Source organism: Oreochromis niloticus, linkage group LG22 (genome assembly GCF_001858045.2).
Source record: "Oreochromis niloticus isolate F11D_XX linkage group LG22, O_niloticus_UMD_NMBU, whole genome shotgun sequence".
Taxonomy (NCBI): domain Eukaryota; kingdom Metazoa; phylum Chordata; class Actinopteri; order Cichliformes; family Cichlidae; genus Oreochromis; species Oreochromis niloticus.
Genome location: NC_031985.2, coordinates 1416098 through 1441186, shown reverse-complemented (window position 1 = coordinate 1441186; position 25089 = coordinate 1416098). Strand labels below are relative to the sequence as shown.

Below are 25089 nucleotides of genomic sequence, written 5' to 3'. Positions count from 1 at the left end.
CATGCTGGACCATCCTACAGCAGATTTTCTGAATAATCTTCCTCTCCTCTCCGGCCCTCGCCATCCTCTGCTGCTTTAACTCCTCCCTTTTCACTCCTGCTCTCCTCTCATTGGCTGCCCACAACTGTTTAGGATCCTGTGAATATTCCTACAGTCAGACTCTTAGAAGAGTTAGCACTTTGATGTAGGCCTCCGGTCTGGTCCAGGTGGAGAAAAGTGTATTTCCTGCTCGCTTGGTGAGAGCTCACTCTTTCCAAAATGCTCCAGGAAGGAAGACGCCGGCAGAGCTGAAGGCGAGCAGCGGGAGCTTCTTTCCTGATCTTTTAGCTGCTGCAGCACGTTCGTGACTGCGAGTTGGGTCCTCCTTGATTTTATTGGTTTCTTTCTCTGTGATGTCATCATGTGTCACTGGTTAGTCATTTGTATTTGAGTTACTTCCCGTTTTATTTTGAAAGGTTGTTTTCTCATATGTCCTATTGTGTTTTATCAGCCAATAAAAGCTCCTTATCACTGGTTAACCTGCCCACATGTCCCACACGTGGCTCCCGTCTGCCATCAGTCTACATGTATAAAAGGCCCCAAAGTTCATAGAATAGTTTACTGGTGTTTATAAGTTTATATAAGTTCATTTAATATTCAGTCTTCTGTCAGTTTGGGCCAGCCCACCTTCTAGTGACATCATCCGGTTAGTAAGGTGGGCAGTTTAATGTCGGATGAGCAGTGTTGGTCTGGAGGGGGTGCACTAATTCCTGGGGAATGTTATGTGTGCGTAAATGACAAGTGAGTATTGACCTGTGTTGTATTTTGCCTTTGTTTGTGTCAGTACTGTAGTATGTTTACCATTTAGGAGCTAATGTAGTCCGTAGTCGGAGTGGTAGGCCACGCACGCAACGCGTGAGTTCACCCTCGTTTCATATGCTAACCTATGTCGTTAGCTTATCCTGGTTTAGCTTTGTTGACACATGTACGGTCGCTCGTATGTCCATAACGTCATTCCTGTGTTATCAAACCTTCTCTGTATGTTGTATGTGATGCTTGTGATTGTTTACCTTAAAGTAGCGGAGTTTGTAGTGTACAATTAGGTACGAGGATTAATAAAATAGCGATCGTAGTTTGACCGGAAGGATCGCGTTCCCGCTTGCCCTTCACAATAAGAGCATTACGGCTGATTATAATGGGGAAGCTTTTATTTTGTACAACTACCGGAAGTAGTTCCTGTGTACTGACGGTAACTTAACCTCGCACTAATGCGGTTTAGTTGCATAGTGTGAGCAGTTTGAAGTGTATTGTATTGTCTTATTTCTATATATGTGATTATGTTAACTATGTTGGATCATGTTTATATTTGAGTGTTTTACTTGTCTATTCTCTTTATTTATCCGTTATTTCCCTTGTGTATTTCTTTTGTAGGAAACCACACATACACACCTATGTACACCTGCTGTGTTTACAGCCCCAGGAATTGAGTGGCGACAATAAAGTGCCGCAAACTGAACCTCAAGCTCCCTTCTTCTTTCCCGCTCTGGGACAATTTGGCCTCAAGTGGTTTTCTGGCCGACACACCAGGGTGACCGTAGTGCTCAAAGGTTGAATCAGTGCCACAGCCGTGCCGATCTTTGATATCTCCACTAATGGTCCTTCGAGCCGGATGCACTAGGTTTGCCTCAGAGATGGAATCAGTCCCTGAGTATAAAGCTCGCGGCGCACGCCCCAAACGACATGCTCGCCCACCTGTGCGCTACGCAGATTATGAGTTGGAGTACCCAGGCTACATTAGCCAGGCACATAGAGAGGATGTAGAGCTCACACACCAAGAGGACAAGGCCAGGATGACCTCCCTCGCTTCCCCCTTTAGCTACAACCTAGCCAGCCCTCAGTGGAGGCGGGATGCTATTCTCCATGAAACGGCCTCGCGCTATGGAGCTCAGAGCCAACAGCACATCCAGGAGAATCAGCTAGCCCCCCAGCTGTATCCAGAGAGAAGTCGTGGGGAACAAGCCTATGATCACTCTACTCCTCTACCCTTCGTGCTCCCCTATACACATCCAAATAAGCAAATAAGTGCAGAGTTAGAGGATATCCGTCAGGAGCGCCACCTCATCCAGCAGACCCAGCAACGTATGTCATCAGATCTGGTCGAACTCAAGGCACTGCGAGCAGAAATGAGACAGTTAGTGGAAGCTGTCCAGAGCATGCAGGGCCCATCTTCTCTCCAAACCAGTAAGTTAATGCAGTCACCGCTACCGGGTGATGCAGCAGAGATTGAGGAGGATGATGACTGGCCTGCTCCACCACCGTGGCCAGATCCAGTTGAGGAAGCACCACTGCCAGGGTTGAACCCCCATCACATAAATGCATGTGCTTTTCCAGCCATTAGGACAGAGGCAATGGCAATCCCACCTTTCAATAAGTTTGTGGACCACCCAGGACAGAGTCTGTCACCAGATCCTCCCCCTGCTCCCAGGTTTCCAGATAAAGCCTCCCATAATCCACCTCCTTGGTTTAAGCCGGTTTATCTTCCACCTCGCTCAGGCAATTTCCCACTGGGAGGGTCCAAGCATCCGCGCGCCGCCTATGGGGACAGTAAGACTGAGCATGACTGTAATGCAGCATCCCCTGAGCAGCAGTTCAATCTGTCCTCTGCACAGCCACTGCCGGACAGATCGAATCTGGGCAGGACTTCTATCGCCTCAGAGACAGTTTACCATGGTCCCCGCCCAACAATTCCCAACTTCTCAAGTCGAGACCCTAGTGAGTTTGCTAGGCTTAAGATGGCATTGGGGAATCTTCTACCTGAGGACGCGACTGAGCTGTTCAAGTATCAAGTGTTGGTTGATCACCTGCACCTAGAGGAGGCCAGATTAATAGCCGATGCTTACCTCAACTCTACCACACCCTTCACTGATACTATGGAGGCCCTCAATGACAAATTCGGCCAGCCACATCAGATAGTGCTGAGGCGTATTGCTGCGATGATGGACTCACCTGACATCAGGCGTGGAGACGTCTCGGCATTTGAGAGATTTGCCCTCCAGATACAGTCACTAGTGGGGATGTTAAGGACACTAGGCCAAGAAGGAGAAGTGGAACTACACTGTGGTTCACATGTTGCTCGCCTGCTTAGTAAACTACCCCCCGAGCAGAGAGCAGAGTTCCGCTGCTGCATGTTCCAACAAGGTGTGAGGATGCATACCTTGGCAGATCTCGCAGGGTGGCTTAAGTATGAGTCCTGGTGCCAAGACTCTGAAGGGCAACTAGCAGCGAAAGTGACAAAGGAGAAACAGTGGTCCAGGCCTGAGGTGCGCCAGGGTAAGAGATCCATCACAGTCCTTCATGGTGCAAAGGAGGTAATGACAAAGCCACAGGCAGTGAGGCTAGGTGGTGTGGCCAGTAAGAACAAACCATACTGTCCATTCTGTAACACAGAAGAGCACTATCTCAGCCAGTGCACAGTGGTATCCAAGTTGACAAAGGACCAGCTAACAGAGTGGATAAAGAGTAACAAGAGGTGCTGGCGCTGCACACAGTCACACCAGGCAGCCCAGTGTAATCTGAGGAAGACGTGCAGCCTCTGCCAAGGGAAGCACCTGCAGGTACTGCATGATGTCAACGTTAGAACACTGAAAGGGTCACCAACAACAGCGATGGTGAGCGGTGACTCGAAGGCGGCGACCGACGTCCTGTATCTAGACAGACCCACTGAAGGCTGCAGAGTCCTTCTAAAGATCGTCAAAGTCTGCATTCATTATGGCAAGCGAACAATCAGCACTTATGCCGTCTTGGATGACGGGTCAGAGAGGACAATGCTTCTGCCAGAGGCTGCCGAGAAGTTAGGCATGCAAGGGGTCACAGAGGATGTCCCACTGCGCACGATTAGGCAGGACGTGCAGACTCTCAGAGGTGAGTCAGTGTTGTTCTCTGTTTCCTCTCCCTCAAGGCCCAGGACCAGGTTCAAGATTGCTGGGGCCTTCACTGCTGCACGCATCGGACTTGCAGGCCACACTTATCCCATGGAGCAACTCAGAGAAAGGTATAAACACCTGATTGGCCTTCCGATCCACACCTTGATAAATGTGAAACCCTTGCTACTCATTGGCAGTGACCATCCCCATCTGGTTACCCCCGTTGAACCAGTCAGGCTGGGACCTCCAGGAGGGCCTGCTGCTATTCGCACCAGGCTAGGTTGGGCGCTACAAGGGCCAGCAAGTATAGTCGGCCAGCTTGCCCAACCACAGCAGTGCTTGCTGACAACTGTGGCACCTCAGGTCAGTCAATTAATGAAACATGTGGGGAAACTATGGCAGGTTGACATCATCCCGTTCCGAAACGAGAAGGTTGTTACTCGTTCAAGGCAAGACCAAGAGGCCATACGCATTCTGGAGACCAGAATTGTCCGAGTAGAGGTTGAAGGCATACTTCGCTATGCCACCCCACTGCTTCGCCGGAAGGGGATGCCTATACAGGCCACCAAAGACGCTGTCATGCCAAGTCTACGGGGTGTGGAGAGAAGGCTGGCTAAAGACCCAGAACGAGCTGAAGCCTACAAGGTGGAGATGGAGAAGCTTATCAAGGCTGGCTCCATCGTTAAGTGTGGCTCTGGGACACCTGCGACAGAAGCTCAGGAGGCGTGGTACATCCCTCATCACATGGTGAGCCATAATGGTAAGAACCGCTTGGGTTTCAACTGCTCATTTCAGTACAGAGGACAGAACTTGAACGACTACCTGCTGCCTGGGCCCACCTTAGGTGCGTCGCTTCTGGGAGTTCTATTACGCTTCAGAGAGCATGCAGTTGCAGTGAGTGGGGACATTAAAGGCATGTTCAACCAGGTTCGTCTCTTACCAGAAGATTGTGCCCTGCTCAGATTTGTCTGGCGTGACATCAGTGACGAGAGCCCTCCAGCAGTCTACGAGTGGCGGGTGCTCCCGTTCGGAACCACGTGTAGCCCCTGCTGTGCCACATTCGCCCTGCAGTGTCACATCGTGGACAACAGCCAGCCAGGTGATGACGTGAGACTCTCAGTCGAAAGGTGTTTTTATGTGGACAACTGCCTTCAGAGTTTCCCCACCGTGGAAGAGGCAAGGAACCTTGTCGACAAGTTACGGGCCATCCTAGCCCCAGCAGGGTTTGACCTACGACAGTGGGCCAGCAATGAACGTGACGTCATCAGTCATTTACCAGAAGAGAGCTGCTGTTAGATTTGTATTGTAATTGTCATTTATGCTTAGAAATATCTACTTATATATTCTTAGAGTTTTATAATTAGGTGTAGATTGGTAGAGGTTTGATCCTTAATAGTCTGCAAGCTTTGTGTGCATTCCAGAGCTCTCTGACTTTCACACCCACATTTTAGGAGCATGGGAGAGGTCGTACCTTGTCTTATTGTTTTATGGTAGGATAAACGTATCTATGTCTGTTTTAGTCTAAGTGCCTTTTGTTTAGATGGACGGCTCTGGGGAGTCTTCCTGGGGTCACAGTTTGACCCCCACACACAAGGTATTCTTTGTTCACATGTATACCTATGTCATATGTTAATGAACCTATGCATATTCATGTAACCACAATAAAAGAGCAGTGTTACGGGGGAACGGACGAGAGCAACTGGGGTCAAGCGAAGGAACGGCGCCTGTCCAGTTCTCTCCCGTGCACGTGAAACATAAAGAATGTTGCCTACTCGGGTCTTGCTTGTTGTGTGATTACATTGCCTTCAACGTTCCAGCGAATAGGTTCAAGCTAAAAAACTTTTAGGTGCTCTGCTAGTGTGGAGCTATGGCTGGCCCAGAACAAGGTAGATACCCCAGAATCTACCCTGGGATTGAGCTGGCTATTCCACACAGATGTCCTAGGCTACAAGCATCGTCAAGTTCCATATGCAGTTCCCACGATGCGCAATATCTACAAGGTCCTGGCCAGCCAGTACGACCCCCTAGGGTTCATCTTACCCTACACAACCAGAGCGAAGGTAATCATCCGCCATCTTTGGGACAAGCAAAGGGGTTGGGATGACCCACATCTACCTCAGGAGCTCATGCAGCAGTGGACAGCCTGGGAGGAAGAGTTGCAGTTTCTGCCTGAAGTTACTCTTCCTCGACCATATGTGCCTAAGCAAGTGGACACCTTCAGCTGTCAGAGAGAGGTACACATATTTTGTGATGCCTCCGAGGAAGCTTATGGCTCAGTAGCTTACCTCCGGACCACTGGCAGAAATGGAGAAGTGCATCTGTCGTTCTTGGTGGCCCGGTCCAGGGTTGCCCCCAAGCGGTTTCACTCTATGCCCGGATTGGAGCTCTGTGCTGCACTCACTGGGGCCCAGCTCTCACAAGTGCTGGAAAGGGAGCTCACCCTTAGAATCGACCAGACGGTCCTATGGTCTGATTCTACAACAGTGCTGACATGGCTGAGGTCTGAATCCTGCCGATTCAAGGTCTTCGTTGGCACTCGTGTAGCCGAGATACAAGAGCTGACAGACAGGCACTCCTGGAGATACGTCGACTCTGGAAGGAATCCAGCCAATGATGTGACACGTGGGAAGAAGCTGAAGGAGCTCGCTGTACCAAATAGATGGAGCCAAGGACCATCCTTTCTCCTGCACAGTCCAGACTCCTGGCCAGAAGATCTCACGGTTGACCAAGCAGATGATGCCGCGGAGCTGCGCAAAGCTGTGTTCTGTGGGACCACTGCAGCTGCTCCGTCAGGTCAGCCAACTTCAGATTTGAGCCGCTACAGCACCTGGAGTGAGATGTTAGAGGTTACAGCGCAGGAGCTACATGGGGCGGCCCAACCAGATGGTCGTCCCACTGCTGAGGACTATCGCAGGGCAGAGAGGCTAATCCTACAGAGGGCCCAGATGGATAGTTTTCCGGAGGAGTACAATCTGTTGAAAGTCGGTAAGCCAGTTCCCAGGAGCAGTCGTCTTCTCTCTCTGTCACCCGAGGTGGATGAGACCAGACAGCTCATTTGTGTTGGAGGACGACTTCGTCGATCTGAAGATTTGGCACTGGAGACACTCCATCCGATTATCCTAGACCCAAGCCACCCAGTGACCAAACTCCTGGTCCAAGACTTTGACAGCCGCCTCCATCATCCTGGCCCAGAGCGGGTGTTCGCAGAGCTTCGGCGCTCCTACTGGATTCTGCGAGGGCGTGAAGCTGTCCGGCGCTACCAACACCTTTGTGCTGATTGTCAAAGGTGGAGAGCTAGACCTACAGTGCTGAAGATGGCAGACCTGCCAGCAGCCCGGCTACGTCTATATAAACCAGCTTTCTACTCTACGGGAATGGACTGCTTCGGGCCGTTTGAGGTCAAGGTTGGACGGCATATTGAGAAGAGATGGGGAATCATATTCAAGTGCCTTACCACCAGGGCAGTCCACTTGGATGTTTTTAACACCATTGATGCAGACGCATTCCTGATGGCTCTTTGGCGATTTGTTGCTCGTAGAGGTACACCTGCCGAGCTGTTTTCAGACCAGGGGACCAACTTCAGGGGAGGTGAGAGGGAACTGCGTGAGACCTTTCTGAAGATGTGCCCGGAACTACAACAGCTTCTAGCACCCCAGAAGATCAGCTTCCGCTTTAACCCTCCAGGTGCCCCACACTTTGGGGGAGCATGGGAAAGGGAGATCCGGTCGGTTAAGTATGCCCTCTATGCCACGGTTGGTGCTCAGTCAGTTCCAGAAGAAGTGCTTCGCACTGTACTCATTGAGGTGGAAGGGATACTCAATAGTAAACCCCTGGGGTATGTGTCTTCCGATGCCAGAGATGCAGATCCAGTGACTCCCAATGTTCTTCTGATGGGGCGGCCGGATGGATCCCTACCTCAGATAGTATACCCAGAGAATGAGCTCCTCAGTCGCCGTCGCTGGAAGCATTCCCAGGTGTTGGCTGACCATTTCTGGTCACGTTTCATCCATCAGTACATTCCCAGTCTGCAGACTCGCCAGAAGTGGCAATCGACAGCAGCTGATTTGGCTGAGGACTCTGTGGTGATGATCGCTGATCCACAGCTTCCCAGGGGTCTCTGGCCTGTGGGGAGGGTGATTAAAACTCATCCTAGCCCTGATGGACGCATCAGGTCGGCTGACGTGAAGGTGAAGGGGAGAGTCTACACTCGGCCAGTTGCCAGACTGGTTGTCCTCCCTGCGCTGCCCTCTGGAGAAGATGAGGACAGCTCTGCGTCGAACTCACCACAACCCTAGAACCTTTGTTGCCTTATTGATGAGCAAATGTCTTACATACATTTGGGGGCGGCTGTATAAAAGGCCCCAAAGTTCATAGAATAGTTTACTGGTGTTTATAAGTTTATATAAGTTCATTTAATATTCAGTCTTCTGTCAGTTTGGGCCAGCCCACCTTCTAGTGACATCATCCGGTTAGTAAGGTGGGCAGTTTAATGTCGGATGAGCAGTGTTGGTCTGGAGGGGTTGCACTAATTCCTGGGGAATGTTATGTGTGCGTAAATGACAAGTGAGTATTGACCTGTGTTGTATTTTGCCTTTGTTTGTGTCAGTACTGTAGTATGTTTACCATTTAGGAGCTAATGTAGTCCGTAGTCGGAGTGGTAGGCCACGCACGCAACGCGTGAGTTCACCCTCGTTTCATATGCTAACCTATGTCGTTAGCTTATCCTGGTTTAGCTTTGTTGACACATGTACGGTCGCTCGTATGTCCATAACGTCATTCCTGTGTTATCAAACCTTCTCTGTATGTTGTATGTGATGCTTGTGATTGTTTACCTTAAAGTAGCGGAGTTTGTAGTGTACAATTAGGTACGAGGATTAATAAAATAGCGATCGTAGTTTGACCGGAAGGATCGCGTTCCCGCTTGCCCTTCACAATAAGAGCATTACGGCTGATTATAATGGGGAAGCTTTTATTTTGTACAACTACCGGAAGTAGTTCCTGTGTACTGACGGTAACTTAACCTCGCACTAATGCGGTTTAGTTGCATAGTGTGAGCAGTTTGAAGTGTATTGTATTGTCTTATTTCTATATATGTGATTATGTTAACTATGTTGGATCATGTTTATATTTGAGTGTTTTACTTGTCTATTCTCTTTATTTATCCATTATTTCCCTTGTGTATTTCTTTTGTAGGAAACCACACATACACACCTATGTACACCTGCTGTGTTTACAGCCCCAGGAATTGAGTGGCGACAATAAAGTGCCGCAAACTGAACCTCAAGCTCCCTTCTTCTTTCCCGCTCTGGGACAATTTGGCCTCAAGTGGTTTTCTGGCCGACACACCGGGGTGACCGTAGTGCTCCAAGGTTGAATCAGTGCCACAGCCGTGCCGATCTTTGATATCTCCACTATACTACAGTAACACTGGAAGGCCATCAGCGCCCCCTGGTGCTGCCTTTGTTTATCACAGTGAGAAATGAAGCTTCCAGGCTGACGTGTGACTGAACACGTGCACCTCGGGTACGGTGTACATTTTAGGACATCGTCAGGTCTCAGGAAAAAAGTTGTCAGGTCTCAGACTCACACGAAAAATTGTCAGGTCTCAGAACACGAGCTATCAGACAGAGAGAAAATCTTCCTGCAGGTGGCGCTGTTGTCACGTCCCACCAATGACTGTAGTGACAGCTGCAGTCACGGAGAAACTTGCGTATCTCTGTTCGGGAATAGCAGATAGAGCGTAGGCTCTGAGAGGAGGGCCAGCGTTTACGCTACGAAAACACGACCTAGTTGTCGTGTCCAAATTCATGGGCTGCATCCTCCTGAGGACCCGGCCTTTGCGGTCTACGTGGGCCGGGTCCTCAGAAGGTCGGGTAGGCTGGAAGTAAACGGCTGTGAAATTGGACGGTCTAGCCTTCTGATTAACGTCACCGCTGTCTCGGTGGAGTTTAATAAACTTGGCCGTCTGCTCCTTGCTATGTAAAATATAACAGGACACTGGCGTAAATTCCCGACCGCCTCACACTTCTGTTTAATCAGTTTTCTGTTTGACGTTTAGTTAGCTGTGTGAAAACCAAGGAGGAACCCACTCGGGGGATTAATAAAGTTTTATTTTATCTAATCTAATCTAATCACTTTAATCTCAGCCAAACCGATTTACTCACGAACAAACAAAACACTGAAAAAGCCCAACAATAACATTTTTAGGTTGTCTCAGATACTTATATACTACATCTAACTGGAGTAGCGAGAGTCCGCGGTGATCTGAAAATGATGTGCCGGGAGTTGTGCCGTTCTCGGTGGCTTCAGTGACCCTCGAGCTATCGGCTAGCTATCGAGCTGGTGGGTAGCAGGCGTCTCCGAAAATGTCGAAGCACTTTTCCAAATATGCGATATCTTGATAAACCGAGCAGATATTTGATGTTTACACAGCTACTTTCTCATCTGAAAATATGTTAAAAGTTTATTTTGTGACCCAGAAAAATTAATAAAAGTAATTTTAACACGTAGTAGCGGCCGCCATTGCCGGAAACTAGAGTTTGGCTGGGCCGCGCTATGAATTCTGGGATATGGTGGGCCAAGAAGGATACACCTGACCCATCCTCAAATTCGGGGAAAAGGAGGACGCATTTGTCGGCTGCATTCGGAGGAGTCCACGAATTTGGACAGCCTTCGGCGCGTCGCTGTGACGTAATCGGTCTACAAATGCGGCCTCAGGAGGATGCAGCCCATGAATTTGGACACGACCAGTGTTTTAACCTGATAGCCTGAGGTGTTCTTCAGTAAACTGGACTACCCGACAGAAGGACCCGAGGCCCCGCTGCACTTTTTCGGTAAGTTAAACGTTTTTGTAAGCTAATCCGTAACTACCGTCCTTAGCTCCTGAGACCTAGCTAGCTAAGATGAGCACTCGGCTGTCGGGGTTCGTTTAGCTAATCTGTGCAGGTGAATGAACTTACTAAAGAAATCAAGAGAAACGCCCCGGGCTGCTCAGTCACTAATTACTGTTACTGTACTTTTATTATTATACTGTAAAAGCAACAGGCTGCACCCTGCTGCAGCTCCTGTGCAGAGCTGATTATTAAATATGTGCAAACAACAGCATGTTTTCAGTCTCTTGCCACATCTGTAAAGACAGTAACATCTTTTTTAAAAGCTTGTACTTCAGTAACTCCTCATTAATCAGGAACTATGGATTAAAGTACTGTAGTGTACTGTAATACTGAAAAAATGTAAGAGAAGAACTTCAGATCCTGAGTGTGTGAGGACAGAAGAATCAGCTTTATTTCAATTTTGAGGGATAAAATTTATATCTGAGTTTGATGGTTCTGTTCTCTTTGTGATTACAGGAGCTGCCCTCAGATTCAGACCTCAGCACCACCCAGTGACAGCAGACAGATCATCCAACATGTTAACTGCAAAATGAACTGATGAAAACAGTACAAAGGTTAAAGTATCACATGTGCTGTAGTGAAAGCTGCAGCTTTATTGATAAAGTTAAAGACATAAAAACAAAAGGATTAATCGTCCCTGTAACTGTGTCACTATATATCAGCATTAACAGGACCTCAGTTTGGTGTTTCACAAAGCTGCTGATCTCAGACCTGCACAGCTTCTGTTTTAAACACTTGATGTACTCAGCTGCATGAAGAGCATATGAGATTTTGTCTAACACAATTAAATAAAACCTGATGAAGGTCAAAGGTCGTCACTTGTATGTTGAACTACAAACTTGTCATCTGGAATTCTTTCACAGTTTTTTGCAGATAGTGTGTTATTTACCATAAAGTGATTCAGAGTTGTTCATACCAGAGTAACCAGAGAGGATCATATATTTTTAAATATATAACTTTCTACAGGACTGAATATAATATCTTTATGTAAAAGTCTGGAGCCTCTGGGGAGTATCCGAGTATTTATAACATTACACAAACCAAAGGTCTCCATCACAGTGTTCATGAAATGCTGGGTTTATCCATCTCCTGGATCGGGCCTACGGAGGAGTGCTGAAGATTTCCCTGTGAGGGAGCTGCTGGTGATGATCATGAGTCCTGCTTGATCAATGCGATGAGCTTCAGTCTTCCTGGTGTTTCTTAAATGAAGCCTCTCTCAGTAGGTCAACAGAACTTCTGGCACAGGACAGCTGTGATGAAAGAAAAGGAAGAAGTTTCTCCAAACCTCTGGACCCAGGAAACCCAGCTTGGTCCTGATGGTCTCCCTCACTAGTTTCTCTCCAGGGTGAATGTAGCTGTTGATATAATATGGACTCTATTATTAAATGAAAAGAACAAATTAGACTACACTACTGAAACGTTCTGCTGATGTTTTTAAAGTCTCCATGTTACCAGGCTGTAGAGGGCTCTGAAGATTTAAACAGTTTTAGATCCATTACACTCACAGTCTTATGTTAAAATCTCAAAGGACAGCATTATATTTTTGATATTAACAGTAACTCTGGGCCTCTGTAGAGTGTGCAGATGATCTCATCGCTGTCTAAAAATGTATAACAAAACCAAGGAGTGCTGAATCCTTCAATAACACAGACTATTAGAGTAGCAGGTGTGTAGCATCGCTAACTAGCTAGCAACAAGCCTCCAACACAGTGCGTATGCTAGCGGCTAATCTAGCAAACGAATTAACAACAGAGTGATTTTAGAACTATAAGATGATAAGCTGTGCGTCTTTTTTTTTTATAACAGTGACATGGTTGTATTTACCTTAATTAAAGGAGTCGTCAGTCGCGGTAAACCAGCAAAAGAACTCGAGCAGCCGGGCTAAGTAAAAAGTGTAGGGGGGCGTGTTTGCGGTCACCAGCGGGTGTGTGGGCGGGAGCGTTACACATTCGCTCAACCTCAAGTCACTACTCCAAATTTGCAAGATGGCAGCCTCCATCTGAGACTGAGACCTGACATTTTTTCGTGTGATTCTGAGACCTGACAATTTTTCGTGTGATTCTGAGACCTGACAATTTTTCGTGTGAGTCTGAGACCTGACATTTTTTCGTGTGATTCTGAGACCTGACATTTTTCCGTCTGAGTCTGAGACCTGACAATTTTTCGTGTGAGACTGATACCTGACACCTTTTTTCCTGAGACCTGACAACTTTTTTCCTGAGACCTGACGATGTCCTAAAATGTACACCGTACCCTGTCCAAAGTTCAAATGTTGAACATCATACGACGTCCAGGCTTGTTCATGGACCGAGTATAGACATGATCCGCACGTCGGTCCAGTGTTTACGCCATAAATATGAAAATCTGCTTATTTTGTGCGTGTCGCTGATTTTTCTTTTTCACTTATTTTAAATAGTTTTTACTTTTGATCTAAAAATGTTTCATTTTCAGACTTTTACATTTTTTCCTCCGTGGATTTAAAATGTGGTCTCGGAGCATTAAAGCAAAATCTTCCAGGCAACTGGTGTGTGGATCTGAGGGTACATGTGGCTGTTACATATGCACCGTTCCTGCAGTCAAACATCTGGTACCAGTGCTGCAGGTCATTCACACTGATGGGTCATCACAACATCGGTTTAAAGAAAGTTATCCAGATCATTTATTTACTAAACTCAGTTACCATTATGGGATGTCTCAGTATGCCAGCAGGAACCTCCCTCTGTGTGGGACAGATGTCCCTGCAGCACTCTTCAGTCAGATCTTAAACTTGTTTGAAGATGGCGCCTGTTTGGCTTTGCTGCTGCTACAGCTCGCTGGAGGCGACAGTCTAGTTTTTCACTGTCGTCACTTGTCGTTTGCACTATAACTTTTGCTCTTTTGTATTCTGACTTTGCTTCTGCTACTCTAATTTATGATCGGGGTACACTGTGAAACATCAGAGACTCAATGGAGAGCTACTGTGACAGCTATAGAAAACCTTTCCTCCTCCTCTGGTGTGTCCCTCACCTGAGTGCGTGCTACTGTGCACAACCCGCGGGACTTCCACCCTCAAGAGACGAAAAAGGGGAACGAGGGCCGGCGTCCAGGTGAAACAGAGAAGGTACCGGAGGCTAGCTGCTTGGCTGTGGGGTGACTCTCGGTGCCTGCGGCCAGTTCCTCTCCTGTCGTTTGCTGGGGATGTTACGCCGCCGCCCGAGACCCGAGCCCCGTGGCTCGAAAGCAGTTTGCTCACTCTGTGTCCGTCATCTATTCTCCGTTCTGCTGATGACAGCTATGTCTGCTCCTCGATCAAGGTTTTTCCCAGCTCTGGAGTCACCGCCCTGCCCGGCAGGTCCACAGGTGTGCACTGGTGTTTAATTCAAGCGCCGCTGCAGTCAGCTGTAGATTTTGCAAATAAACCGTCATCAATTCGTTTGGCCCTGCTTAACCTTCGCTCTATAACGAACAAATCATTTATTCTAAATGATCTTTTTGTTAAAGAGTCTCTAGATTTTATATGTCAGACTGAGACGTGGCAGCAAAATAAGGATTATGTCCACTTGAATGAAGTCTGCCCGGCTGGCTGCTCCGTCATTGGGACTTGCTGCTGTTTACCAGGACAGACTCACATGCAGACTGATGACCTCGGACGCCTTTTCTTCATTTGAGTCACAGATGATGAAGGTCGGTTCTCTGAAAACCTTTTACTGTATTTTAATCTCCTGGACCTGCTGGGGTCTTTCTAACTGAATTTAACGACCTTCTGACTTCGATCATTAAACTGGAGAAGGTTGTAATATTGGGAGACTTCAACCTTCATATTGATGACGCTTCCTGTAACACTGCTGCTGAGCTCATCACTATCACTGAGTCTTTTAACTTTAAGCAGCATGTTTCTGGCCACACTCATACAAAGGGCCACACACTGGACCTTGTTTTCTCCCTGGGTTTAAATATACATGATGTATGTGTGGAGGATGTGAGTGACCATAGCTGAATCTTTAATTTGTCATTTTACATGGATCCTTCACCTCCTAAACTGATGATTCAAAGGCGGATTATAAACCAGGATGCTGCTGGAAGGTTCTCTGCCATGTTTGACCCTCCCATGGCTCATAATGATATGGATTCACTTATTTTGTCTTTTAACAATCAATGTAAATCTATTTTAGATACGGTGGCATCTCTGAAATAAAATGTTGTCCATTCTTCAAACTTTTGTCCCTGGATAAATGAAAATATTTGAAATTTTAGGAGATATTGTTGCAAATTAGAATGTTCATGGAAGGCTTCCAAGCTTGAGGTCCATAGGGTACATCTCAAGGAATCAATTTTCTCACTAAAGACATGATAAAAAAATGCCAGAACTGAATATTTTGCCAATCTAATAGCTTCAAAAAAGAACAATCCCAAAGTGTTGTTTGATACAATAAAGAACATTGTCTCACTTGATGTTCCTCTACACTAAATCTGATTGTTTTGTTAATAAGATCGCTGCCATCAGGTCTAATATTTCTCCATCATCCTCCCAGTATCACACTGACACGTTGCTTACCTCTGACACCTGGTCCTCTTTTACTCCTGTTACCTTACAGGACATCAGTGCTCTGCTTGGTCAGATGAAACTGACTTCAAGCCACCTTGATGTACTTCCTCCACCATTTTTCATTAGTGTGTTTGACTCTATTGGCCCCTGTGTCTAATACTCTACTGGCTCAGTTCCCAGCTATTTTAAACAAGCTATTGTTGAACTAATATTAAAGAAACCAAATTTGGACCCATCTCTTCCAAGCAGTTACAGGCCAATATCAAAATTACCATTGGTGTCAAAGATCTTGGAAAAACACAGTTGCAGAACAACTTAACAACTTTTTGGAGAAGAACAATGTTCTGGACATTTTCCAGTCTGGTTTCCGCAAATTGCACTCCACTGAAACCGCTTTGCTTAAAGTGTCTAGTGACATGTTGATGGCAGCAGACTCTGGAGAGTACACCGTTCTGGTTCTGTTGAATCTCAGCTCTGCTTTTGATACTGTTGATCACAGCATCATGATGAATAGGCTGAAGGACTTGTTTGGGATTACTGGTGTTGTTTTAAAATGGTTTATGTCGTATCTGTCTGAGAGATCCTTTACTGTCTGTATCAATCATGTGTTGTCTGAAACATCAGTTCTGCCTTCTGGGGCACCTCAAGGATCTGTTTTAGGTCCGATTCTCTTTTTGCTGTATATACTCCCTCTAGGCCAAATGATCAGACGCTACAATAATATCTCTTATCATCTCTATGCTGATGACATTCAGTTATACTGTTCTTTCAAAGCTTCTGAGTTTTATAAATTGTTGTGTTTAAATAATTGTCTGTCAGAAATCAAACAATGGTTAAATGACAATTTCCTCCAGTTAAATGCAGATAAAACAGAAACCTTGATTATTGCACCTGATCACATGCTCTCAGAAATTAAGCAGCATATCAGTTTTTTAGACCCTTCATTTCAGTCGAGTCTCAGAAACTTAGGTGTTATATTTGACAGTTCAATGTCTCTTGAGAAACACTCTAGACAACTTGTCCGGAACTGTTTTATCATCTAAGAAACATTTCTAAACTCAGACTGCTGGTGTCAAAGGCAGAACTTGAGATGATGATTCATGCTTTTATCTCTTCTCGTTTGGATTATTGTAACGGTCTTTTTACTTGTCTCAACAAATCAGCTCTGGATTGCCTTCAGTCTGTACAGAATGCCGCGGCAAGACTTAACTGGCACAAGAGGTCACACATTACTCCAGTTTTGGCTTCTCTTCATTGGTTGCCAGTAAATTTTAGGGTTCATTTTAAAATTTGAGTTGTAACTTTTAGAGTTGTTCACGATGAAGCTCCCCAGTATATCTGTGACCTGTTGAAACCTCGTGCTTCATTCCGAGCACTTAGGTCGTCAGGTCAGAGGTCACTGTTGCTCCCATGTACTAGGTTCAAAACACGTGGGGATCGGGCTCTTCAGGCACCAAGGCTGTGGGACTCCCTGCCGTTGTCTTTACGCTGTCCAGACTCCACTGACTCCTTTAAAAAGCAGCTGAATAAATTTTTATACAAGCTTTTGATTAAGTTTTTCATTGTTTAATATTATTTTATTTGTATTTCTGGTTTTATTGTGAAGCACCTTGTGATTTTTGTCTGTGAAATGTGCTATAATTTTACTTTTACTTAGTTACTTACTCCCAATCAGGCTGACTGCAACCACAGCCATCACAAGTCCCCCACCCTCTCCTCCACCCTCTCCTCCACACTCTCTAACCTGATGTGTGCTGCTGTCATTGTTTCTGTTATACCTCTCCCCTCTGTAGAGGGAGAGGCTCAGACTGAGTCAGCGCTGCCACCTGGTGGAAGAAAGCAGAAACTGCACTTCATGCTCAAACCAACCTGTGAACACTGAAACTCCCTGTGTGTGTGTGGTCATCTGCGTCACAGATGATTGGACTAAACCTGATGTGCTGCACTGCTCGTGGTGATGACTGAAACCTCCGTGAGGCTGAACCGAGCGCTGAAGCTGCCGCTCAGCCCGCCTCGACACACAGACTGACTCCAGGTCAGCTGACGGCCTCTGTGTAAACAGAACGCTATATGAGTGAGGCGGCAAGCGTGTCGGCGAAAGTTGAAGCCAATCGGCTGCTCACAGTGAGGAGCTCCGTGCAGCTATTTGCTACAGTCATTGTTTAAAAAACAACTTTTTCCTCTTTAATATTATTATTAACATTCTCTGTTTCCTGCCAAACGAATTATTAGTGTTTTGTCTTTTCTGAGGATTTGTCCTCACCAAATAAAGAAAACTTGAACACTTCAGCTGTGCTGTATGATGATTGGCCGGCACCTACTGCAGCTCTCTCCCTGACACACCTGAACCCTTATTAATAAATAAACATGCTGAGCTGCATGACATGATGTTGTGTCTGGAACATGTCTATGAATAAAACCGTTTGCATCAGCAACTGTGACAATGAATGAATGAGCACATTTTCATGTTGGAGCGCTGACTTCAGCTCAGGAGAAGAAGCTTGAGGTGAGGAGGAGGTTTTGTAAAGATGGTGGCGGCGCTGAGCCTTTCCCTGATGATGTAACAGGTATGATCCTTCATTGCTTCAGTCTGAAGGTGCTGACATGAATCCAAATGTCCCTCCAGGACCTGAAACACGTATGTTTCCTGTCCTTAGCCACATATGGAAGGGCGATGTCCATCCACTTTAGCCAAACATAGTGAGACATCATGGCGGCTCCACAAACCGGCGCCCGCCCTCATGTGTTTGAGTCATTCCTGAGAACACCTCAGTTGCAGAAGTTACGCTCTATGATATCATCAAGGCTCAGCAGGGGGCGTGCACACACGTGTGTGGTCAGAGCTGATGGTGACAGCACTGCATCCAAGTACGGTGAACCCGGACAGCTAAACAGGAAGTGTCTGGCAGGTTTAAACGGTCGATCATCACCACAGAACTGTGTTTTCTGAGCACGCTCACACTGCTTCAGCTGGGGACAGAGTTTAGTGAGCATGTCTGCTCTAGCAGATTAAGAGATCTGGTTTGAGTTTCCATCTCAGACCACCGGGTGGCGCTTCTGTGTCATTGCTGATTACCTGAGTGCATGTGCAGCAGGTGTGGGAGGTTAAGGCTTAGATCCTGGGTTAGCTTTGTGTGTCTGTGTGTTCCACCCATTACAGTCAGCTGATTACTGACAGAGAAATGCTGCACAGTGATTGGATGTTTAAGTGTGATTGCAGCGTTCCTCCACCAGAGGGCGTTCACGAGTTAAAGGTTCTTCAGCTGTGCACTCTTTGAGTACAGAGAGCAGAAAGTTTGTCTCATCTGTGTGTGTGTGTGAGTGAGCATGAGCCAGAGGCAGGCAGAGATGGATCCAGGAGAGCCGTGCTAACAGGATGTCAGTAAGCTCAGAGTTCAAAGGTCGTCACGTGGCGTGGCTGCAGCTCATTGGTGGCTGAGAGTGAACATCAGGACGTTTCCAGACTACAGCAGCAGGTCAGTGAGGGACTTTGAGCTGTGGACGTGTCACAGCAGAAGTTTGCTCAGTTGAAGTCTGTTTCCAGTGTCTTCTTCCTGTCACATGGTGGCGTTAGTCTCCGCCCATAAGAGACCCTTTAACCGTCCTCCTGCTCCCACTGATGGGTTCAGCCTGAGCGGACTCTCTGTGTCAGACTGCCTGAGCTCGCAGGTCGTTAACAGAGTCTGAACTAAAATGTAAACAAACCCGGCTCCTCTCCGACCCTCTGTAGGTCTCCCCCAGTCTCCATCGTCAGCTCCGTCTCCCAATGAGCTCGGGTCCATTGCTATAGCAACGGGTTGCCATGGGCAACGAGACACAGCCAGCGCCAGTCAGCATCCTCCTCCTCCTCGCAGTTGTTGTGAGAGGCAGGCAGGCAGAGGGGAGAGAAGGCGCGGCGCGTGCAGAGCAGCAGAGACGAGAGAAGAAGAAAGACACTTTCCTCTCCTTGCCACCGGAATAAAACCCAAAAAGCAAAATAAAGACATCAGGCATCCAATCAGACGGCCGCATTCTGCCGTCTGCGTCTCGGAGTGCAACAAGAGGATGGCGACAACTTGTTCATGCAGGAAAGTGTCTGTTCAGTGCAGGCAGTGACCCCGATGCCAAACCTGCTGCCGCCGAGCAAGAGAGTGCCGACATCACCTGCTGCCGCTGCAGGGTGAGTCCAACTTCCTGTCAATCTCATTCTACCTGAATCGTGCCTGTCAGGCATCCTGTGGGTGCAGAGCAGCAGGGTTCAGTGTGGTGCAGCGAGGTGAGCTGTGTCGTAGACCTCGCCGTGTCGTTTCCATCGGCACAAAACATCAGCTTCTAATTTCTGTGACATCGTAGCAACGATGTCTCCGTGTGATAGCAACCATTTCATATGTTTAGTTTAAGGTTTCACCTCGAGGGGCCGGGACCCCCGAGGAGCCCACCATGGTCAGGTTTGATCCCCAAGACCATTCAGACCCACAGACCTGGAAAGTGGAGAGCAGAGGGGTGTGTGTGTGTGTGTGTGTGCGTCTGTGGTCTTTTGACTGTGCCTTTATAATGGCAGCTACAGGTGGGTGCTGCTCTCTCGCCCTCGTTTGCAGCTCTGTTTGAGTTAATGGCAGCAGACCTGACTGATCACAGACACTGATCACAGACACAGCCGTCGGCCTGTTAGGCAAATGTTTCAAACCCGCCCATTTCTAAACTTCACACCTTCTGTGACCCAAACATTCAGACGTGCCGGTGATCATCGCGCGAGCGGAAAAAGAAGCGTTTCCTTTCATTCGCAGCTTTACCTCCAAATTAAGTTTCAAGCTAACGACGAGACGCAACAAGCTGAGGATCAACAACTAGTCAAAGAAGGAAAAAGTATATGTTACACATACCAACAGACCTTCCTGCAGTGCCTTCAATGGCCACCAGGGGAGGCTTTGACTCACTGATGTAAACCATAGACTGTATAAAAACAATGGCTATCATCCTTTTGCCATCATTGCAAAAAAACTAAGAGGCTCATAGGGTAGTGACCCCACTTCCTGCTCCTTTGTGACTCTGATGGGAGCGTAGTCTTCGACCTTTGTGGTTTATTCAGTTGGACCTGAGACCAGAAACTCATCATGAAGGTGTCAGCTGAGCTCTGATCAGCTGATCGTTGTGGGAACAGGAAGTTTGCATCTAAAATAAATTCACAGAGATTCACAAACGTTCGCACACAGAAAGACCTGAAACTCTATTTAATACCTAAAAATCATCATTTAGTGAAACTGGTCTGTGCTCAGAATCAGAGCCACGCCTCTGTGACATCATCACTACATCATCAGCACAGAGTTCCTGAATGTCTGCAGGAGTAAGTTATTTACTTATACACTTACTCATATAAAACTAATTGAACACTGATCACCTGGGGACAGGAAGTCACACCCATCTCTGATACCAACACACCTGATCAGAAGAACTGGACTGGAACAGCCACCCCAGCAGTGATGGGTCAAATGACCTTTATGACCATTGTGACCTTTTTGACCTTTGTGGAGAAGCCGTGACATTGTGTCAAAAGAGTTAAACTGCACCAATCACAGCAGAAGCTAAACAACACAGGACTGAAGGTCAAAGGTCACACTTCACCTCAGCTATGATTTGAAAGTGTGATGGGAGATCATGACACATCATCAGGGCACCTTGTTAGTGTAAGAGCAGGTTATCTGCAAATCAGCAGGTTGGTGGTTCGATTCCTGTCTGCTCCAGTCACCATGTCTTGGCTAAGATGTTACATCAGACTGCTCTCTGATGCATGTGTGTGAATGTTAGCTACAAAGCACAGAAAACGTGCTTGTATGAGTGGGTGAACGTGGCAAGCTGTATTGAGTGCTCAGATAAGCATAAGAAGCAGTCCTTTTATTGCTAGTTAAATCAAATGTGAACATTGTGTGGCTGCCAAACCACCAAAGACACATTTTTAACCAGCAGCTGTGAAACTTTTGACTTTTTAAAAAACACTTTTTAAGTTTCACTCAGATACAAACACAAAGAGATGGATTTTTAAAGGCTGAGCAGAAACACGCCCGCAGATGTCTGCTGCTCTGAAATCCATAAAGTATATCAGTTTGGGTGACTGCTATTCATTTCTTGGCATTTGTAAGTAATTGTGATATTTTTTTACACGGTAAGCACATTTTTGTGCATTTCGTTTTGTTGGAAAGGTCACAGAATCATGACTTTAATAAACACTTCACTGCAAAGTCTGAGGGGCGTAATGTGACAGCAAGGAAAAGGGAGGAGCTGACATGAGACAGAGACACAAAGAGACAAAAAGACAAAGACACAAAGGAACAAAGATACAAAAAGAAAAAGAGAGAAAGACACAAAGGGACAAAAAGTAGTGCTGTCAGCGTTAATCTCGGATTTACGGACCGCCCCGTGCGTGGGGCTGCATTAACGAGCTAACCGTGCTAACACGTTGATGCCCCGCAGCTCCAAGCACAGGGCGATCCGAGCTAACTCCCTAATGGTGATTTGTCGCGTTAATGCGGTTATGGCGTTAACGTCATTTTAACAAGATTAACACTGACAGCACTAACAAAAAGACAAAGACACAAAGGGACAAAGAGTTGGAGTTGGCTGAAGCCACGGTGATGGTGAAGACGTCTCCAGGCTCAGAGTGAATCAGCTGTTTCTGGGACTGAACTGATTGTCCTCTTGCTCACATGTTTATCAGCTGATCTGAGTCTGAATCTCAACACCGCCGTCGAGCTTACTTCATATGAAAGGCTGTGATTGACGTGTGAAGCTCTTCCCATCACAAGTTTAAAGAAAGTGCAGCATGAAAATGTTTTTCACACCATCAGAAGCAAAAGTGTTAAAACAGACTGTGAGCCATGCTGACGCCAAATCTGTCGACGTGTTTCATCCAAAAACAGTCCGAGTGTGGACTGCACATGCTCAGTACCAACCTGAGACAGAGGCAGAACAGAGGAGCTGTCAGAATATTTATATCCACACCGTCCTGTTTTAACTTCATTTATATTTAGATGAACTGATCCATGTGTGAGATCTATATTTAATTACAGTTCTGAGACAACAGACGCACAGAAATAGACTCAGAAAAAAATGGACACAGAAACAGGACAGATTTTTATACTTGCACTGATTCTGATTCAGTGCAATTCTCTTTATTGGGTCCTCCTCACCTTTCACGGGAGACATTAACAGATTAGCCAAAAAATGAGGAGATGCAGGTGGGTCACAGAGACATTACGGAGGGGTTACAGAGAGCTTAGAGACGCACTCCAACAGTAAAGAGGAAAACAGTAAAGTAAGAGAACACACAGACATGAAATGCAGAAAGTAAACATGAACAAACAAGCACAAAAACACAGGACTGTACACAGAAAGACACAATAAGGATGTGGAGACGACCCATTCTCACACAAAGGAAAAACATGAGATGCAGGATGACCTCAAAGACATAAAAAAATGTAAAAGATGGAAAACGAGCAGAAATAGGCGGTAAGAGCAGGTTTCCCACATACTGAATAAACCTGTTGGATTAGAAACAGTTTCTCTGTTCTGGGCACAGAGGGACTCGATGTGGAGGGGGCCGGGTGTGGCTGAGACGGAGCACCAGACTGGATGACAGATTCAATCTGTGCAGGTCCCAAAAACAGCGTTTAATCCAAGAGAATCACAATCAACCTGAAATATGAAGAGGGGCAGTGACAGCGCAACACTTCCTGCTATCAGAGAGACAAATTTCATCAGGAGGGAGATGAGAAACAGAGAAAGTAATTACAGCGCTGAAATAAAGTGAGATGAAGTGTATGTGCAGACGGATAAACAGGTCCAATAGCTGAATTCAAAGTCATTATCTGCAAACAGAGGGAGTGACAAAAACACAAGGAAACATTCAGATCTGAGAAGGCAGGGCTCAGATAACCTGAAGAAAAGTTCATGAAACTGAAGCAAGTGTGACTGTTCAAGGCACAAACCCTCTAACCTCTATGTCTCATTAGCCACAGTTCATACTGTAACAGTTCTGATGATGCATACTGTGCATTAGAATTAACCTGACAGTGATTTTATTCAATAGCTGACTTATTTTCGTCTGTAAAAACAAACCTTCTCAAACCTGGACATGATTATTGATTTCAGGAAGTCATAGTTCCCCACCTGCTGTCTTTAACGCTGCAGACAGTCAGACTGTGGACAGGTATTTAGGCGTTGTTCCATAAACTGTGCTTTGAGCCTCACACTGAGGCCAGCACCAAAACATTCAGTACAGTCTGTTCTTTTTGAAGGAAATTAGAACTTGTAATGTCTCGTCTAAAACGTTGCTTGGTTTGGTAACATGACTCTGAAGAACACGAATTGGCTGGAACGTCTGGTAGAAACTGCCAGAAAACTCTCAGGGTGTTTGCAAGACAGGCTTTTAGCCATTTATAAGAAGCATGTGGGGAAGGCTCAGTCTATTATGAATTGTTGTAACCACTCACTTCACAGAGAGTTTGTGCCATTATCCTCCATTACCCTTGTTTTCTTGAGCCCAGTGAGTGCTGCTGCCACGTCTGCGCACACTGATACGACTTTGTGTCGATGATTAGCACCACGATCAGCCTGCAGTGTGAAGCACAGCTGGACCTAAGAGAACATCTGCATGTTGGGCCCCATCCTCCTCCTTGCTCTCTGTGGCGGTGACGGTCTCTCGGCCGTCCACCTGCTGAGATGGCTTATCGACGAGCTGTCGGGCATCGCTGTGGCAACAATCACTTTTCCTCATTAGGAAACACATACAGTGGTTGCGTTGCTGCTGTTGAAAGCTGGGAAACATTTGCTGTTGTATTTTTCTTATTTATAGCACCGTAAATAAAGATTTCCTATTTTTGGTCACCTTGATGACTGCACTGCTTTAAAGCATCTGCTGTTTAAACCTTCCTCTGATAGAAAATAAAAACACAGAGTAGCTTTTCTCAAAGCGACAGAAGAAGGTCTCCAAAGGTTGATTCTGTTCATCTGGACGATTTCAGTGGGAGAAACGTTTCGTCACTAATCCAAGTGACTTCTTCAGTCTCAGCTGACTGCAGGTTTCCCCAATCTTCAATTCAATTCAATTCAATTCAATTTTATTTATATAGCGCCAAATCACAACAGAAGTCGCCTCAAGGCGCTTTATATTGTACAGTAGATCACACAATAATACATACAGAGAAAACCCCAACAATCATATGACCCCCTATGAGCAAGCACTTTGGCGACAGTGGGAAGGAAAAACTCCCTTTTAACAGGAAGAAACCTCCGGCAGAACCAGGCTCAGGGAGGGGCGGGGCCACCTGCTGCGACCGGTTGGGGTGAAAGAAGGAAAACAGGATAAAGACATGCTGTGGAAGAGAGACAGAGATTAATAACAGATATGATTCGATGCAGAGAGGTCTATTAACACATAGTGAGTGAGAAAGGTGACTGGAAAGGAAAAACTCAATGCATCATGGGAATCCCCGGCAGCCTACGTCTATTGCAGCATAACTAAGGGAGGATTCAGGGTCACCTGGTCCAGCCCTAACTATATGCTTTAGCAAAAAGGAAAGTTTGAAGCCTAATCTTGAAAGTAGAGATAGTGTCTGTCTCCCGAATCCAAACTGGAAGCTGGTTCCACAGAAGAGGGGCCTGAAAACTGAAGGCTCTGCCTCCCATTCTACTTTTAAATACTCTAGGAACAGCAAGTAGGCCTGCAGAGTGAGAGCGAAGTGCTCTAATAGGGTGATATGGTACTACAAGGTCATTAAGATAAGATGGGGCCTGA

General features: G+C 46.5%; 2 protein-coding genes across 4 annotated transcripts; both read left to right on the top strand.

The window, feature by feature from the left end:
• The first annotated feature begins 427 nt into the window (after window positions 1-427).
• LOC102076650 (uncharacterized) lies at window positions 428-5290 on the top strand. 2 transcript variants are annotated; one of them, XM_025902097.1, is made up of 3 exons: window positions 428-780; window positions 1411-4649; window positions 4747-4915. In XM_025902097.1, exons 2-3 carry the CDS (start codon window positions 1632-1634, stop codon window positions 4798-4800), a joined length of 3072 nt encoding a protein of 1023 aa, XP_025757882.1. In that variant the 5' UTR covers window positions 428-780; window positions 1411-1631; the 3' UTR covers window positions 4801-4915. The 2 variants fall into 2 exon arrangements, with proteins under 2 accessions (XP_025757882.1, XP_019205920.1); XM_019350375.2 differs by having other exon boundaries at window positions 1411-5290.
• Window positions 5291-5757: 467 nt separating this feature from the next.
• LOC109196336 (uncharacterized) lies at window positions 5758-24084 on the top strand. Of its 2 annotated transcripts, none has more exons than XM_025902099.1 (2): window positions 5758-8465; window positions 24073-24084. In XM_025902099.1, exon 1 carries the CDS (start codon window positions 5885-5887, stop codon window positions 8195-8197), a length of 2313 nt encoding a protein of 770 aa, XP_025757884.1. In that variant the 5' UTR covers window positions 5758-5884; the 3' UTR covers window positions 8198-8465; window positions 24073-24084. The 2 variants fall into 2 exon arrangements, with proteins under 2 accessions (XP_025757884.1, XP_019205860.1); XM_019350315.2 differs by lacking the exon at window positions 24073-24084 and adding an exon at window positions 9096-9682.
• The last annotated feature ends 1005 nt before the right edge of the window (window positions 24085-25089 follow it).

What these genes read in the sequence shown, in the direction of transcription:
- LOC102076650 (XM_019350375.2), top strand. Translation starts at nt 1,632, where the DNA reads ATGGTCCTTCGAGCCGGATGCACTAGGTTTGCCTCAGAGATGGAATCA.
- LOC109196336 (XM_025902099.1), top strand. Translation starts at nt 5,885, where the DNA reads ATGCGCAATATCTACAAGGTCCTGGCCAGCCAGTACGACCCCCTAGGG.